This window comes from Haliaeetus albicilla, chromosome 11, assembly GCF_947461875.1.
Source record: "Haliaeetus albicilla chromosome 11, bHalAlb1.1, whole genome shotgun sequence".
Lineage (NCBI taxonomy): Eukaryota > Metazoa > Chordata > Aves > Accipitriformes > Accipitridae > Haliaeetus > Haliaeetus albicilla.
The window spans coordinates 28,160,570-28,178,269 of record NC_091493.1 but is presented as its reverse complement, the minus strand read 5'-3'; the positions used below and the strand labels follow the sequence as shown (position 1 = coordinate 28,178,269).

At 37.4% G+C, this 17,700-nt stretch overlaps 1 protein-coding gene across 1 annotated transcript in view; it reads right to left on the bottom strand.

Moving 5' to 3' along the window:
- Positions 1-17,700, bottom strand: part of CFAP58 (cilia and flagella associated protein 58) — a 60,220-nt gene that overhangs the window by 27,430 nt on the left and 15,090 nt on the right. The window contains exons 7-14 of the mRNA XM_069796926.1: positions 17,168-17,327; positions 15,338-15,420; positions 13,977-14,168; positions 9,549-9,710; positions 6,401-6,547; positions 2,779-2,919; positions 2,206-2,429; positions 74-185 (exon numbers count right to left, since the gene is read on the bottom strand). Coding sequence (XP_069653027.1) covers positions 74-185; positions 2,206-2,429; positions 2,779-2,919; positions 6,401-6,547; positions 9,549-9,710; positions 13,977-14,168; positions 15,338-15,420; positions 17,168-17,327 — 1,221 coding nt within the window. The remainder of the gene's footprint in view (positions 1-73; positions 186-2,205; positions 2,430-2,778; positions 2,920-6,400; positions 6,548-9,548; positions 9,711-13,976; positions 14,169-15,337; positions 15,421-17,167; positions 17,328-17,700) is intronic.

Genomic DNA, 17,700 nt, shown 5'->3' with positions numbered 1-17,700 from the left:
ACGAAATAGGCTTTGTGCTGTGTCACTGATTTGACAATATAGGCTTTGGGAACTTGACATGCTGACACATCACCTCTAATTTTCTCCATCTGTGAACATTCAAGGGATTCTCCAGTTCTTCTTCCAAAACTTTGCACCGAGTCTGTTCCCTTAATAGTTCCTTCCGCATGTGATGAACCTCCTGCCTTAAGACCAGCATAAAACAAATAGAAAAAAACCACAATGAAACCACATCAGTGTGACCAAGGCACTAATATGGACATTAACAAATCATTCTCCCAAGCACTACAGCACTGGCAAAGTGTCTCTTGTGATTAATAGTCAACACTGATACCACTAAACAGGTGGAACCATAAGATAACACAGTTAGACCTCTACACTCACTTCAATAAGAATGGCTCAAAAAAAGGGACTTTTCATCATTTCCTGTGGAATCTACTCCACGGCCTACTGGATCTCACTGCCCACATCTTCCCATGTACACTAAAGCCAGAAGGACAGTTAATTCATCGAGAGTAACCTACAAATCAGTTATGGAGTCATATCCAGTTACTGCTGTATTGAAACTAACAGCCTGTGTTTGAAAGAAGGTTTTAAATCTACATGGCTCACACAACCCAGTAAATAAAACACACTCTAGGACCTAAGTATGATGGACACCGTTCTTTAGAGAACCCAAGTTTGATTCCTTTTATTACCTCTCCTCAAGAAATTTCAGGGGTGATTTGTTGCTCAATTTAAAATTAATTGAGGACTCCCAGGATGCTTTGACAACTAGGCTCTTACAGTGGGGATAAGCGGTGGAGGAGCAGAAAAAAAGGCACATTTTACAATGGTCTGACCCTTATCACTTTAGTGTGTGGATCCTGTAAGTTCTCCAAGGGGAAAGGGGGTGAAGGATCACCATGTGCCTACTCTGCCACTGAATCTTTCCCTGCCAAGCTCAGAGTTGCATTTAGCTCACTAGAGAGAAAAAGGCCTTTTTTAACTGTGAGGTTGGACAAGGTTATGGAAGACGAAAAAAAACCACATCTCCAATTGGCAAATCAAGAAAGCTAATTAGCAGCACCAGTGATAAATGGAATCTTTCGACAGGCAGTTTTCATGACGATTTTGGACTTCATTAAAGTATGTGATTGCTGCTGCAGTTAGCAAGAATTGATCCACCCATCATGGCATGCATTGCACTATACTTAAATATCGTCACTGAGCTTCAATACAGTACAGACTTTTAGCTGAATGCATTTGGGCAGCAAGTTCAAATCCTATTCCTGTCTGCAGTCAGTCAATGAAAACTGCAATCGCTAATGTTTTGTGCACAGTTCTCTTTTCTGTTACACCATATCAAACTGGCATAATTCCACTGGAGTCAATGGGACTGACCATGGACTGAAGTTAATTTGGTCCAGTGAAAGCCATGGAATTATACTAATACAGCTAAGCTAAAGATGTCACCCAAAACTGTGGTAGCTACACAGAATTAGTATGACTATTATCTGCTAAAAACATAGCTGCCTCCCCTTACAAACCAAGACTGATTCTATAGAAAACGCCAATAGTTTCCCATCAGCAAAGAATTCACCTCAGATATGGGAGGGTTAAAAAAAAGAAGGGAAGCATTAAGCCAGAGAAGGAGGAGATAAATCAGGCTGGGGCTATTAAACTTCTGTTTTAAAGAAACACAACCTTCAATGAAAATTTAGCTAAATCTTTCTTAGAGAGCAAGTCTGCATATAAATCTGGAAGGAGAGAGCTCTGAAAATGTGCAGGGGTTTGTTATAAATATGTCAAGTGTTCCCCATCCTCTGTGGATTGCCTAATAAAAAGCAGTTCCACTAATTTGGGCCTTGGGTACCACTAAGTAGCTCACTGAACTATGAACACCTTTTCTGCTGCTGTCTGTCAAGTTTATTCTGTAGGCAGTAACTCACAGTACGAGGGGAAATATGGAAACTATTTCAACTTTGGCCAAGATGTCTTTTTTCCTGCTTTCCTCCTTCTTTATGTTTTGATTTTCTTAATTGCTGATAAGTTGTTTTGTGAATTTAATCCATTCTGTGTTTGAGGTCAAACCAAACAATCCCCTTCTCTAAGGTATAATATTTGTTGATACAAATCTTTACCATGCATAAAACATATTTTCTGTCTCAAACACAGAATCATGGATGCAGTCACTATGGAAATGTATTCAATCAGTTTTTCTACCTGAGCTCCTCCACATTAGCCACACTCTTGCCAAGTATTCCCTTCTCACGACGAAGTTTTTTGATCTCGAGCTTGAGAAGTCGGATGTCTTCCATTCTCTGTCGATATTGGGTTTCACCCTTGTTTAAGATGGACTGCTGGATTTTTATCTTTTCATAGAGCAGAGCTACTTCATCATTGCGCCGAACAAGCTGGGACCCTAGGATATCTCTCTCATTGATAACCTAAGGACACAGGGCAAAGCAATAATTTGACAGTTCCTCAGTACAATCCTGAAGTATCATGACTATATTTGCATCAGTCAAAATCATGTACATTAAGAGCTTTCACTGTTATTAGTGAAAGAAATATGGCAAGGGCCTAATAGTTTCCCCTATAAGGGTTCAGTCACCTGAATAGTATAAACTACTTATTCTGTTCAATTCAGTATCTTAACATTTTTGTTTCAATGGCACTATAAAGCTTTAGTAGTACCACATTTACAGTAGCTGAGTATCTTGACCTTAAAAATACACTGGACAAATGAGGGAACAAAATGCAGTGTGTTCGAAAAGTCAAATTAGAGATTCCTACCTGGTCAAATTCCTTCTTCTGCTTCAGCCTCTCAGCATCAGCTTCAGCAATGATTTTTAGGAGTCTTCTCTCTTCTGCTTCCTGATTTTCTATAAAGCGTTTGGTTTCCAGAGCCTGTTTTTTCATCTTAAGCAGTTCAGCCTGATGGAGTCAAAGAATACAGGTAACCTGTGCTTAGTAACAACTTCCCATTACATAAACCTGGGATTAAGAGTCAGGATTTTAATAAAATCTCATACATTCTTTTAGTTTCCTGAGAGGTACATATTTTAGTGATTTGTTCTCAAAAACTAACAAGACAAGCAAGCATGAAGAACCATAAAGAATGTTGTAAACAGTATTTTAATATCGTTTTGTTATACACAACAGAAATTTGAATGGATTTTTATCTATGACAATGGTTCAAGTTGTAATTCAGAGACACTTCATTTAATAAAAATTTTTTTTAAATTAAATAGGTCATATTTGGAAAGCTTTTCAATGGAGTTGTTATTCAAATTTCAAAGTCAGTCTGGGATGTAAGAAAGGATAGTTCACTCTGCTGGAAAGAGCAACATCTATGGTACATATTACAAACCAGCATCAACTTGGGACAGGCTTCAGACTGGAATAACAGAATTGGTAGAGAAGATGCCAACCAGGCATGGAAGAGCAAAATTAAAGAGCTTTAGAACTTTTTTAGTGGATGTATAGATGAGGAAGACTGTGAAAAGAGGGGCTGTCCCTAAGCGCAGGAGTAGTAATGCACTCTTACAGTAACTGCACACTACTAATACAAACTAACTCTGGAATGTGCTCAATAATTCTATCCCACTATCATGAACTCTGTAATTCAAGGCATGTATGTAGATAAAAACTAATAAGGTCTTCTTGGATTATTAGAAATTTCTATCATTGCTAGGCAACTAGTTAGAGCCAAGATGGAACTAGCTGACTACAGCCCATTTTCACAGATCTGAAACTTTCAAGCCTTGACTCAAAGACTTTGCCACAACTCTGACCCTTATAAAGGATGATGTTCAAGCTGCCTTTTGGGAAAGAGCATCATCCAATGCTGAAAGAATGAGGCTGTGATAGAGACTGCACCTGCAAAAACATTGATTTAAGACAGAAACAGTTCCATTGTCATAATAAAATAGCTTGTTCCATTCTTATTTTCTTTAATAAAATTCTCATTTTCCTGTATGTGCAACACTCATATCTCTCTTACTCAGTGTTAGATGTTCATCAGAATCCATCAGCTGAATAAAAATGCAAGCCACTTGATATTGAAATGCAATCAACACTGTGCAAAAGCTGTCTACAAATGTAAAAGTGCTCATGTGTTTGGCATTGCTGGATAATATTTTTTTAATATATCAAAATTCTATGTTCTCCTTATGTCAGAAAAAATATGAGTTGTAAACAAGAAGTGGCATTAGATGTTGGCAGCAAACATTCATATAAACAAATCTCCTCACTGGAATGCACTAAGTTATAATAAATCTGAACTGCCTTGTATAGTAAAGAACATAAATACTTTAAGCCACACAAAGGCCCCACAAGCTAACAGGACTTTCAGTGAGATTAAATATGCTAAAAACTACAGTATGAGGGTCTGTGTACATTAGGTAAGAGAAAAGAAAATGAATAAGCAGTCACTGTGCAAGCAGAAAAATGGTCAGGTAGAAAACTGCTGTAAATCAGCACAGCTCGTTTGAAGTTGGTTCAGAGAGTTTGTAAGAACTGAAGAACAGTCAGCAAGAACAAAGAATTTAAATGGGACCAACGCCAATATCTCAAACCAAATTCTTCTTTAGATTCTGAAATATTTGCATAAGTGAAGACTTTTTTTATTTGTTCTAGAGGTGGGAGGAAGATATGAATTTTATAAAAGGCACAACCAGGGCTGGACACAGAATGCTGAAACAATAACAAGTCAGAGGTTTAACATCCAGATTTCTAGAAAATGCTTTAAAAAAAAACCAAACCTGCATGAACATCTACAAAAAATATACAAAAGCACTTGACAGCAGGTCAAACCTGGAGGGCCATAGCTCTTATAGCTTTCAGATATATATTTTTCAACATTTGGATGCTTTGTCAAACCAGTCCAATCCACAAGCCTGTACGAAGGCCAAGTGAAACCAAAAGATGGCATTGTACTGGCTTTAATGGAGCTGGGATCAAGCATCCTCCATTTCATTTACCATGATTACACATTTAAGACCTCTATGTTAGCTGAGGCAAGCATAAATCCAATGTCTGTATAATCTCATTCCTATAAACCCCAGTCCTCCATGATTTAGCATGTTCTATAAACTGATCTCCCAGGAACAGCTTGCTTGCTTCCTTCACATCAGCACAAACAGGACAAATTGAAGCTGGCTTGCTACACAAATAATTGGGTTCTTTTGCCTGTGTCAATCAGCTCCCTCTTCGAATCCCCTTCTGCTTTAGTATTCAGCAGAGACACTCAGGTAGAAGACCACAATGCCCTAAAGCTAGCTGGTAATGTGATGTCAGTGTATGGACATACTTGCTAGAGAATAATTGAGTGGGTAAACCATGTAGCAATCACATGTTTGTCAAATGGATGGCAGACAGTTCTGAGGTGATGAGACAGAACTGGGGACTAGTTAAGGCAGAAAGCTGCACACAGGAAATGAAACACTGTTTGACTTCTCCATCACTGATAGAACAACTCTGAGACAGATCAGGTACAAGAACACAAATTCATCACCTTTTTACAAAGCTCTATTGACATTTTGTCATAACTGTAATATGCTGAGAGGGGCTGAAAACTCAAGGAGTCATTGCAGCATAGCAATAAACTGACAAAAGAAAACACTGTGGAAAGTGGCAGGGGACTTTTGATTTTGGAGGGTGTTGTTTGTTTCCTGATTTTGTTTTTTCTCTAGTGCTTAGTGAAGAGAAAAAATAAGCTGCTGTGGACACTAACTCCTTAAATCTTTTGAGAGCGCAGCAAATTGGGTTGCGATATCACCACAAATCTAATAGCTTATCTAAGGATGGGCTGCAGCCAGTGCTGAGAAGAACCAGAGCTTCAAGTTCAGATTTCCTTTGATTTAAAACAGATTCTTGCTGCTTTATACCACAATATTAAAATAACTTTCTGTGCAGACGGACCTACTAAAAGGTACTGCCTAACTCCCAGAAGGCTAATGCTTGCTAGTCACACAGAAATACAAGATTGTGAAGTGTAATATAATGGGGTTTTCACTTAAAAACAGCAGAGAGAAAAAAGTTTTTAAAAAGAAAAAACTTGAATTACAAGGGTCTATTTTAAAAATTATGTTAGAATCAAGCTATGCCCAAAAATCCACATTTCTGCAAGCAAAATGGAACTTTTCAGTAAAAATGTTCAGTCACCCAGAGATTTAAAGCTTCCAACAGACAATCCAGGACCTTTCTGATTATAATTATAGGCAGAGATTAAATTTGTCATATACACAGAAGATTTGTGTAACTAATACCTCTAAAGGGTAGTGAAATCTTGTGCAATTACAGAATAGTTTATTAAAATACAGCAAAACAACTAGCACAGACCAGGAACATAATGCAGTCTGTGAACTTAGGGAAGCCATCCTTTGTAAGAAGGTGTATATGTAAGGGCTCTTACTTTCAATGATTCCTTCTCCTTCTCTGTTTGCTGATGTTCTAGATGTGCTTTCACAAGGGCTGCTTCTTTGTCTGTGATCTCTTCTTTCAGCTGATCCACCTGATGTGTCACAGTTTTCAGTTTCTTCTTCATTTCTGCTATCTCATCCTAATAGGACAGGAAGTGTGATCACATAGAGGGATCAAAAAAGAGGAAATTTGTGACTGAATGTTCAGGCTATTTTGATGCTGGAAAATGCAACAGATCTCCTCTCAAGAACTGTGGCTGTACATATCACAAGACATTACTTTTTAATCCAACAGAACGAAACAGTTTCATTAAATGACATTTTTTTGTTTATGCCAGCATGACATTACAGTAAAAAAGCCTTTAAAAGATACGTTGACAAAAATAATGACCAACAATTATGAGTATAATAAGCCATTTAATTTAAAGTGCTGGGCACACAATAAGAACTAGCATTCAATCCAAATTATTAAGATTCTGATCCTACCCATCTGTTTTCATGCTTCTAGTAATGTGTTTTTCAATAAGGTTGCATGCAGTTGGGCACAAATGTTTGGAGAGAAGCTGTTTTTATGCAAATGAACATACCCATAAGTAAGATACTTATATGCCTTTAAGGGAGTATAGGAAATGCTTATCTCCATTTTGCCTATGTGGTAGCTTGCACATAGGTGCAAGGGGGAAAAGAGCATGCTCAGAGATTGAGAAGTCCCTGGTATGAGAATATTTAGTATATATTTTAAGCTCAAAACACAGAGCAAAAAGCCTGGTAGCACTGCAGAGAGATCAGGTCAGTAGGAATACTTCTACTCACAGCAGAGAGGTGCCTGCCCATACAAAATTAAGAAACTGTTTCAACTCATTGCAGTGACGGCACATGTCGTGACGCGAAATGGAAGCTAATAAATTCAATGGTTAGACAGACATGCTCTTCTGGATCTAATGAAAGTAGCTTTAGAAGCTATTACTCCTCCGCCAGAGGCTGCCACCTCACAGAGAAGACATCATAACCTTTCACGTGAATACATTCTGTTTCAGTACAAAACCAGGGTAGCTTAGAGCTCTTTCAGCACTGTCCACCATAGGTGTGAATTTACTTGACAAATGAGTGATGTTTTCTTGTGTGAAATGCTTAACATAGTTAAGCAAGATCTTGAGTCATCACAGTCTTCACAAATAGTACAGAGAAAGTACTGATTAGTAGTCTGACAGCCCTCAAAAACAAAATCCATGGATTCCACACTTACTTGGCAAATTAAACGAACCAGAAATAAATGTGGCAATATGCCATTATGCCCACCTGTTTGCATGTTCAGTCAGTCCCATGAATGCAAAAGTCATATTAAAAGCTGGTTTTGCTAAATAGCCTATAAATCTCTTCAATGTTGCAAAAGATGAGAGAGATTTAAAATATGGTGCCCAGACATACACCCAAATACATTCCTGATTCTGTATTTAATGAAGAACAGTAAGAACACACAGTTTTTGCAAACAGGTCTCCTAATCAACTTGCTTAAACAAATGAGCTCCTAACACCAAAACAAACCCCAAGGATGAAAGCATCAGATATTTATCTCATATTAAAAGCCTGCCAGCATGCCTTTTCCGAGAGATTTTACTGAGCTGAACATTATATTACTCTGTAGACCACTAGCAAGGTGGGCCACAGGGGATCTTTCCACATTATGCAATCCAAAAATACTTACATCTAGCTTTATGTAAATAGGCTTGTGCAAATTTGTTTTACTTCCCAGAGGAAAAAGAATTTGCCATAATTTTTTTAACACAACCCTCTTTTTTATTTTTTTTCTTTCATGGCTGGCTGACCTGTTACTGAACTATGAATGGCTACTTTTTCACTGCTACACACAATATTGCCTTGGCCAAAAGATCTTTCAAGGTCAGCTATCTTCTCACACAGAACTTGCTAAAGAAGTTTTATGGTAAGCCAAGTAAGCTGTTAAAGTCTAAACACCAGCCTCTAATGACTGGAACCATAAACAGCATTGCGTATACCACCATATAACATTCAAAACCTGAAAAGGCTGTTGAGTTCATTGCTTCATTTTGTAACTCAGCACATAGATGCCAGTTCTTTATAAGTAAGCAAATTTATGTTGCATATTAAAAAAAAAAGTCATCAGTGTTGCAATTTTTCAACTTTATTTCTCCTGAGAAATTGTTTAGGAGCAGCAAGACTCCCAACACCGCATCTGCTGATGAGAAGCAGACAAAGGTCAAGTAAAGCATCCCACATCAATAGCAAAATGGTTAATTCCTAATCAAATCCAGCACACAGTTGGATAGAAATTTGGGCAGTTCATTCCCATCTGTTTCTCAAGCAAAACACCTACCTATGCAAACCAGTGTATAAATTGGTAATCTACTATATAGGTTTATGTTACAAATCCTTATTCTGAAATAACCTAAGGCTGTAAGTCACAGCTATCCAAGGCCCAAATCTCTTCCAATTGCAATAGGATTTGTGTAGTATTTTAGATCTTTACATCAGAATAACAGAACATATCATTAAGTGATCTGTTCACTTCCTCTAGCATTGTTAGTGAGATCCCCAAGGAAGAGAGATGAATGGAGAGAATCATTATCTGAGGAAAAAGACACTCCCTGAAAGGAGCAAGCGAGGTGGAAGTGTTAAGTTCTGTCAGAAAATTCCACTTCAGCTGGGAAAATGTTCCTTCTGCTTTCTAAATCATGATTCACAGTAATGTGCATACGCATTCAGGGCTAAAGAGGCAATCTTATTTCCCCTTATACCCTATTTCCCATACATGCAGACAACTCCTAAAGGGATAAAACAGAGTGGAACCAGGATGGAAAGGAAAAAGTTTCTTCTCTGATAGGGTTTTATGATTCCGTGGCTACAGTGTACCGTGATTTTATGTGTGGTTTGAAGCAGGGGTATTGCCACACGATGACTGTGGACTCCTACTTCCAGTCCAAATACAAACTGCCCAGATAAAGTGTTAGGGACCCAAAACATTCATTTCCCCAAAACACAGAGGAATGAAGAAATCACTTCTGCCATTTTTCCAGTGAGCTTTCCTTTTAACAAATTAAAATTACATCAGGAAAAAAAACAAGAGCAGAGAGAGAAACGCAAGGAAAAAATGTATCCTTCTACCTTAGCTTCAATCAGTTTTTTACTGTACAGGTTCCTCTCTGTTCTCACAGCTTCACAGCGGTTTTGTTGCTGTTTTAATTTAATCACAGACTCTTCAATTTTCTTCTCATAGTCACAGATCTGCATTTCCCTTATTTCAATATCTTTCAGGTGCTGGAGGACCTGGAGCGGAAAGAAGTGAACATGATTAAACCATCATCACAAGATTATAAGGATGGGACAGAGTTTGTGATTTTAATCTACGATGACAAGTTCAAATCCAGTGATAAGAAGTTTTAGCTACAGCTAAAAATCACTTCAGTCCAAGTACAAGTTTAACCTTTCTGGATTGCTTATGTGGGACAACATTTTATTTTAATCTGATACCTAGGTTTTGTTCAAGACTAAAACAGCTTTCACCAAGAATAGCCTTAGGTTATTTATAGAGCAAAGCTAGACTTTGTGTGTTGTTTTGGATATCAGCTGTATGATAAGAGGAATAAAAACACATATGTTTTTCCAAGAAGTCCTGCATATACTCCTATCTTCTATCAACCCAACTTTTTTTTAATGAACACACGATCACAAACTGTTGATGATCACAAACTGTTGATATATAATTACAATAAGAAGAAAGTCGGTTAATATAACTTACACTTGATCTAAATAAGCAGGTAATCACCATTAGTTGCCTCTAAGAAGGATTAGAAATAATGATGTGAAGATTACCTAAAGAGAATGGAGTATTGTAGACTGTAGAAAGAAGATAATCACATGCAGTATCAATAAAAAAATACAAAATTTTATATACACCTTTATTAAACAGTTACCACCATAACAATACATAAGAATTATTACATTAAAGGAACAAAAATACAAATAGTTGCTAATCATTATGATGGGCTTCCTAATTATTTTTTTAAGACATAAGAACCTTCCTCCTGCCATACAAAGTTGAAAACTGAGGAGCGCAAACAAGCAGAATTCTAACAGAATCCAGCATTACAAAGAAAGAAGATTAAAAGAAATAAAAAGAAAACTAAGGAATACACACATGAACATTATTTTTCAGGTTCATTGCCCAGGGGAGAAAACAATGCCACCCTTAAAGCTGGGAAAAAGATCAAACATTAAAGAAAAAGCTGAGGAATCACATGGACAAAATCCAGGAGAGAAGTCCCATTTACAGCTGCATTTTATACCCAGTTCTCCTGAAACTGTTTTTGAAGGTAACAGTTTGAGCTAAGATTTATGTTCATATGTCAAAGCAGAAGAATAAATATATATATATATATATATGTTTACATCAAATAGTCAATAACTGCAAAGTTTGCGGTTGACAATGTTGTCCCTTGCTTAGCAGCAAAGCCTTGTGAGGTCTAACTACGGGGCAGGAGCTTAATTAATTGATCATTCTACCAGGTACTTCCAACCAACTTTGAAGATAGGGGATAGCTAAATAGAGAAAATTTTATTACAGCAGCAGGAATACAATTCCAGCACATTTGTAGCTGACTGCAGAGGATCTCAGGAACTGCTTACAGTGCAATACAAAAACACAGTCCCAGTTTATAACTTACTCCTGCCTCTTCCTTTTCTGTTAAAACAACCTGCCAATAGTAATAGCAGGGAGAAGAAATCAATAAGGCATGATCACTAAGGTGATCATAGGCTGGAGCAAGATTTGAAAGTAGGTCACTGCATTTCTAAGTCTTTTACTTGGTTTTGATACAACCTAAGTGCAATAAGCTTGTGGACTAAGTTTTCTGAGTTGTGCTCACAGGCTGGATGCTGACTCTGCTTTTTCAGGAATGATTAAGCTCAGATAATTCTCCCTTATAAATACAGAAAAGATACATGGAATGTTTTCCAGCAGAGCCCTGTGGGAGGCTGAGCATTCTCAATTCTGATTTGGTTGATAGCACACGATACCTCTCAGATTTGGCAAGGAGGTGCCAAAACTAAGCAGAAAGTATTAGATATTCATAGATTTCTTCTGTACCCTCACAGGGTTTTTTTATCTGTACAATTATCTATCATCTACTCTTGGTTACCTGTTTAGTTCAATGAACCTACTCAAGATCTCAGTAATGGTGCCATCCTTATCTGCTTACCTTTATTTAACCACTCAGAGAAGTGCTGCCATGGTCTTAATGATATGCCTAACGTTGAGCATTAGGTTTTCCAAAAGATTATGCAAATTTAAAAAAGAAAATAGTTTTTTTAATGTTCCTGGATATGTTGTTAAACTGTAAACTTAACATTGTAAATGGCTTTTTTTGAAAAAAAACCCAACATATTACAGACTGGTTTTGTAACCTCTTATAAGGCGCAGTCAGGGAACACTGCAGGTGAGACTGAAGGGTATACTTCACTGCTTCCTCTCAGCAGCCTAACCTTCCACAGGGAAACTAAGATTTCATAATCTAAGAATTTCAATTCAAAAAAGAAATACTCTAATAACATTTGTAGCTCAGTAATACAGGCTATACAACAGAGCAAAGAGCCAGATTTTTTTTCTTATTTGTGTTGGCTAATCTAGAAGTAAGACTATTCAACAAGTGACACTGGCTTAAAAATGGTACAAATGAGCAGTCAGCCAGGCCAATAATTAGAAGAGCAAGGCTAGCATGAATTCTTACCACTAAAATCTTTTACTGCTGTGGATATAACTTTGCTTTATGTTCATCAGTCACTCATTAGTAAATGATGATTTTGAAAGAGGAATTCTGCAGCTCTGTAGATTCTGTCCTGCTGTAAATAACCAGACAGCTTTCAGAGCCAGCATGGCTCTGCCTGCCTTGCAGAAGTTCCAAGAAGTCTTTGGACTTAGGTGGGTTTGGCTCTTTACCAGCTCTTACACAATTCAGAAGGTGTACAGCGAGCTGCTTCAGAGCTGGCTTGATGTTAAAAGGTGACAGAAGAACATTGACTGGCCATATGATTACTGCCCATCAGTAGCTCATTCCCCACCAACTATGAAATGGCTCCTGTAGTTTTGCCACAGTTTCTCAAGTCTGCAAAAGTCAAACAGTAAACCTAAATATTACCTAGTGGATATAATACTCCTGATCCTTCCAAACAATGTGTAATTTCATGTAGGGAACCTCTGCAGGGACAAGACTATTGTCTCACATACTCCTGTGCTCAGAACTGCTTCTGCTGCTCTTCACCTGCAAGCTGAGTCAGGAATTGCCCCTTTAGTGAACCACAGAAGCACGCAAGTCCTTCAGAAATTTCCAATCACAACACAGGCATCATTATACAAACGGCTCAAGTGTCATAACCCATTTACTGAGGCTCTGCCTTATAAGAAGTGACAGAAAATTTGCACCCAAAGTGGCAGGGGAAAAAAAGAAAAAGTAAACAAGTAAACCTTTGTCATTTTCACCCTCAAAATATTGTTAGCAACCCTAATCAGAATTGAAAGCAAGAACCTTGTAGTTCTGAGTGTTACGAATTACTCCCTGGCTCTAGTTTAAAATGTTCTTAACTCATATCTATACTGTTAGAAATGCACTATGAGGGAAAGATGTAAAATACGACTTTGCAACAAAGACAATTCTCACGTTTATAGAATGTTATTCCAAAGAAATGACAAAAGGTATTCCAGACAAGGGAGCATATACCATTCAAAAAATTATTTAAAAGCCCCTGGTCACATGAAGTTGGAAAGGAAAATTTTAAAGTGAAAAGACAGGAAATAACTTGTGAGTTGAAACAGCTTGAAAGCTAATCCCAGTAAATCAATGAGCTTCTTGGAGGGCCCTTCAATGGGATCTTCAACAATTAATGGAACATGTTACAACTGTGTTCCTGAGTATACCATCAGGAATAAAGTTGTACATAATAATGGGCAGCAGGCAAAAGAAATTTTATGCAGTGTTTTTCTGCAGCTGTTCCTGGAAAACTTCAATTTTGCAAACTAACTTGAACATGTTCAGAGGTTTTCACATACTGGGAGTAATCCTTCAAAATGCTAAGTCTCTTACAAAGATGTTGAGCACTGTCAGTTCTCACTGGCCTCAATTTGAGGACACCAGTAGTATGGAAGATAAGGTCTTTTGCAGGTAAGACAGAACAACCAAAGAGTAATTTCCAGCTGCATACGAGTTTCAGTTGTGGGACTCAGGTACAGGAGTCAGAGGCCTTGTTTTGAACTCCAGCCCTAGTTTCATTTCCCAAATAATCGCTGAATAAGAGAAATACATGGCTGTACTCCAAGTCTCCCACAGAATACACACCCGTTGAAGAGGTTCCCCCAGAGAGACCTGAAACAGTAGCAGGCAGTAGGCACTGACAACTCACAAAAAGAAACATTTGTAAACTGTGTGAAGACCACTGATCTAAGCTTCCTCCCACTGGCACATTAGGAAATTAATATTTTGCATCTTTACAGTTTTGAGAGTAAGACAGGAAGGAACCACTTGCACAAAAAGCTGTTCCCACCTTCTGTTTGAGCTCACTGGTTTCATTGATGAAACAATCTCTCTCCTTCTCCAACTGGTAAATAATCTTCCTTTGTTTCTGAGCTTCATTCTTATAATTTTGGATTTCTTCTTCCAAGTTCTTCTTTGACTGTTCGTGGAGCTTCACCAAATTTATCTGCTTCTGAGTAGCACTGGTAGCCTTGACCAAGTTCTACAGGGAAGACAAAATAATGACTCTTGAGCTGAAAAGGCAACACTGCCACCACTATGACAAAAACATGCCATTGTCTAAGTGGATTATGGACTTCCCAATGTTACTACCCCTTATCTAATTTGTTCAGTTGAAATACTTGAGTCTCAAATCTGATTTTTTTTTTTTTAAATCTCTAACAGAGCTGCAAAATAGTGCTTTTTCTGATTTGAAGTTAAAACACTAGTGTCTGCCTTACAAAAAAATTGCTAGGATTGTTAACAAGTGGATATAACTAATGACTGGAAAAACCTTACCAGCTTTAGGGCATTTAGATTCTAAAACATGCCAATAGCCAGTAAAATAAATAATAAAGCCAAACACCCTTCCTTCTCATGTCCTAAATAGCAAGTTCAAACTGGAAATTAACCAAGCTTGGTTTAAAATTATGCATAAGGGTTAAACAGAAAACACCAAGATACCATCTTTAAAAAAAAAATCAGCCTTCTGGTCCCACTTTGAAATTTCTTTCCCTATACAAAGCAGGTATTTGTTGCCTGCCAGATCTGAGCCTCTCCTAGAGTCAAGACACAGGACAGTGAATCTATACCAAGTAAAGCACCTCAGAAATCATCTTTTAGCATTGAATTTACTAGATTACACTTCAGGAATGCCCATAAACATGAGATGCTATCCTGCAGTACAAGAACCTTGGGCTGATGAAAAATGATCAGTATGAGAAATGGACCTAAAAGCAAGGATTAACATTAACACAGCCTGCCAAGCTACTACATGGTGCATCATTTTGGTTTGTTCTTTTACTAGCAAAGACTTAGTTTGCCTAGATTAATATAAAACTTCATATGCTACAGAGTGTAAAAGCACAGATGTAATGAATTCTTTGGATATCAAAAAACAGGTCTGCAATAAAGGTGAACACACGTAGCATTTTTTAACTCCCTAACGGTTTATATGTTAAAATTTAGAAATCCTTTGTGTGTTTATGGATACTAATGCTATTTCAATGCACAGAAAGGAAGCAGTGTGAGCATCTGCTTAAGGAAATCTGAATGCTTTATTTAATGTTATTTATTCTACAACATTTCTGTGCTGCTGTGAGTGTTTAAACTACAGACATTTAATTCTCAAGCTGTGAGATTTGTTTATCAGTATTCCCAGCGCAAGCTCACCTTGCTTAGCATGTCCCTTTCCCTCACAAGCTCATCTATAGCTTTCTTGTCAATCTCCGCCTGCTTTTTGGCAGCCTCCAACTCTAGAGAAAAAGAGGAAAGAGAATAAATCCTGGGTTCAAACTGTATGGCTGTTAAAAATGCAGAAACAACTTAGCGGATTTTTTAAAAAGCCTTAACATTATATGAACAGTTCAATTAGCTATGACCAGGTTTTGCAACCACAGGTATCAGCTAATGATGTTAATAACTTATTTGGGTACTTAGAAGAGCTTAGAAGAACTCAGGCACAGTAATTAAGGGTAGGAGGACTTATTATACTTGGGTGTTCAAACCAAGATACCACAAAGAAGTTGTATTTTTAGAAATCAAACTAATTGAAGACACTGAAAATCAGAGCCTTTTAAGAAGCTTCAGTGTAAGCATCCAAAAATTGAGGCACTTTCAAAAACAGTGACTTTCAGAATTATTCTAATCCCTCTATGCGAAGTCCAGTTCTCCTTTGAAGCAGTGAGATTCTGCTGGCTTCAGTGGAGGTAAACTACTTGCTATGGGTCAAGATTAACACTGGACATATACTGTTAAAAAGATATTAAAAATTGGAGACATGTTTTCACTATATTTTAAGATTAATTAAAACCTGTTACACTAACACAGCAGCTCAGGAAATGCAGTACATTGGCTACTAATGACATGTCTTTTTGCAATATTTGACAAATCTTAGCACTGCATTCTCAGGCCTTCCAGTACAGATTTTAATTTCCTAAGTTCCTTTCTCCTTTCTAGTACAGAGCACGACCTTAAGCATTACTAGCAAAACACTTGTGGGAAAGCTCTTCCACCCTCACAGAGATGTATGAAAAACAGACACAACTTCCCATAAATACAGTTATATGGAATGATTCTTATCTCATACATGCAGTCTCTTCAGGACGCAAGCTAGAAACAAGCAAGAGCAGGGAGAGGCATTTATGCCAGTATATATCAACTTGAACGAGATGAAGTTTTTTTCTGCCCCAAAAAATAAAGTCTCATCAACTCAAATATTTTACCAGCTTCATAATATTATTTTAGAAAAAAATAAATAAATCATAAAACTGGGTTTTTTTCTGAAAATCACTTTGAAAATGTGTCTAATTTTATTTCAAAGCATATTTGATTTTGAAATTTACTTGCATTTTAAAGTTAAAAAAAAGAAAATGGTTTTAAATGCTCAAAAATACCCCAAAAGGGTTTTTTTTAAAGTTAAAATATTTTATTAGACCCAAGGCATTTTCTTCCAAAATTTCCATCTGTCAAAAATGTTGAAAGTTCCTTCTTAAAGTTTTCCAGATCTGCTAACAAGTCAAAGTCAATGCTTGGACAGCTCTAGTATCCACGATGACCAACTGAAGTTCTAAACATACCAAAACTAAGTTTATCAGTTAACTTGCACATATACATTTCCAGGCTGTAACTATTCAGCAGAATCAAATCAGGAAAAAAGTGTCCCCTAACCATGTCTGATTTCAGTAAGCTCCAAGATTGATTGTCTCTCACAGGTCAGTGCAGGAGCAACGAAGGTGCATTGTAGACAGCTCTCTATGTGACATGGTACAAACTGGCACACCCCAAAGTTCAGTTATGTCTGTTGTATTTTCACCCCACATATGCTACATTATGAAAATTCTGTAAGCCTGCAAGGTTTTTAAAATGCTCCTGTAGATTCCAACTGTCATTTATACAGTCTCATACTAGACATTAAAGGAGAATGATCCTAACAGGAGGATGTACCCTGAATGAATAAATCACAAATCAGAAGACAGATCCACCCATCAGTTAGGCACTAACCTCTCTCCAGTCCAGATATTTGATTTTTTAGGGTGTTTCTCTCATGTCCTGCATCAACTTTTTGTTCCTCTGCAACACGCAGCTTATTCTGGAGAACATCTCTTACTTTGTTCAGCTTTGATATTTCAAGGCGCATCTGAGCCACTTCATCATCCCTGGCCTACAGAACAGCAAGAAGGAAAGGGGAGAGAAGTATTCACAGAAAGAAAATGCCTCTGTACTTGGTATATGTTTGTTCCATGAAATTCAGGAAGCAAATGTCTAAATGCTGTGGGTCACCTGAGAGATGATAATTAGTTAACTGAACAATATTAAAAATAATTTAAACAAAGCCAGATAGGGAAAGGAAAATGATAATCAAATCTTATGCTTTAGGGCTGAAGACAATCAATAAAGAATCCTCAGCTGCAAACCTCACACAGCACTACCCAATTAGTCCTGCAGATTAAACACGTTCAGCTCTAATTTCCTTTGAAGTATTAGGAACAGTGACTGTGATGAGAAAGATATCTGTACTGTGTCTGATTGCATGT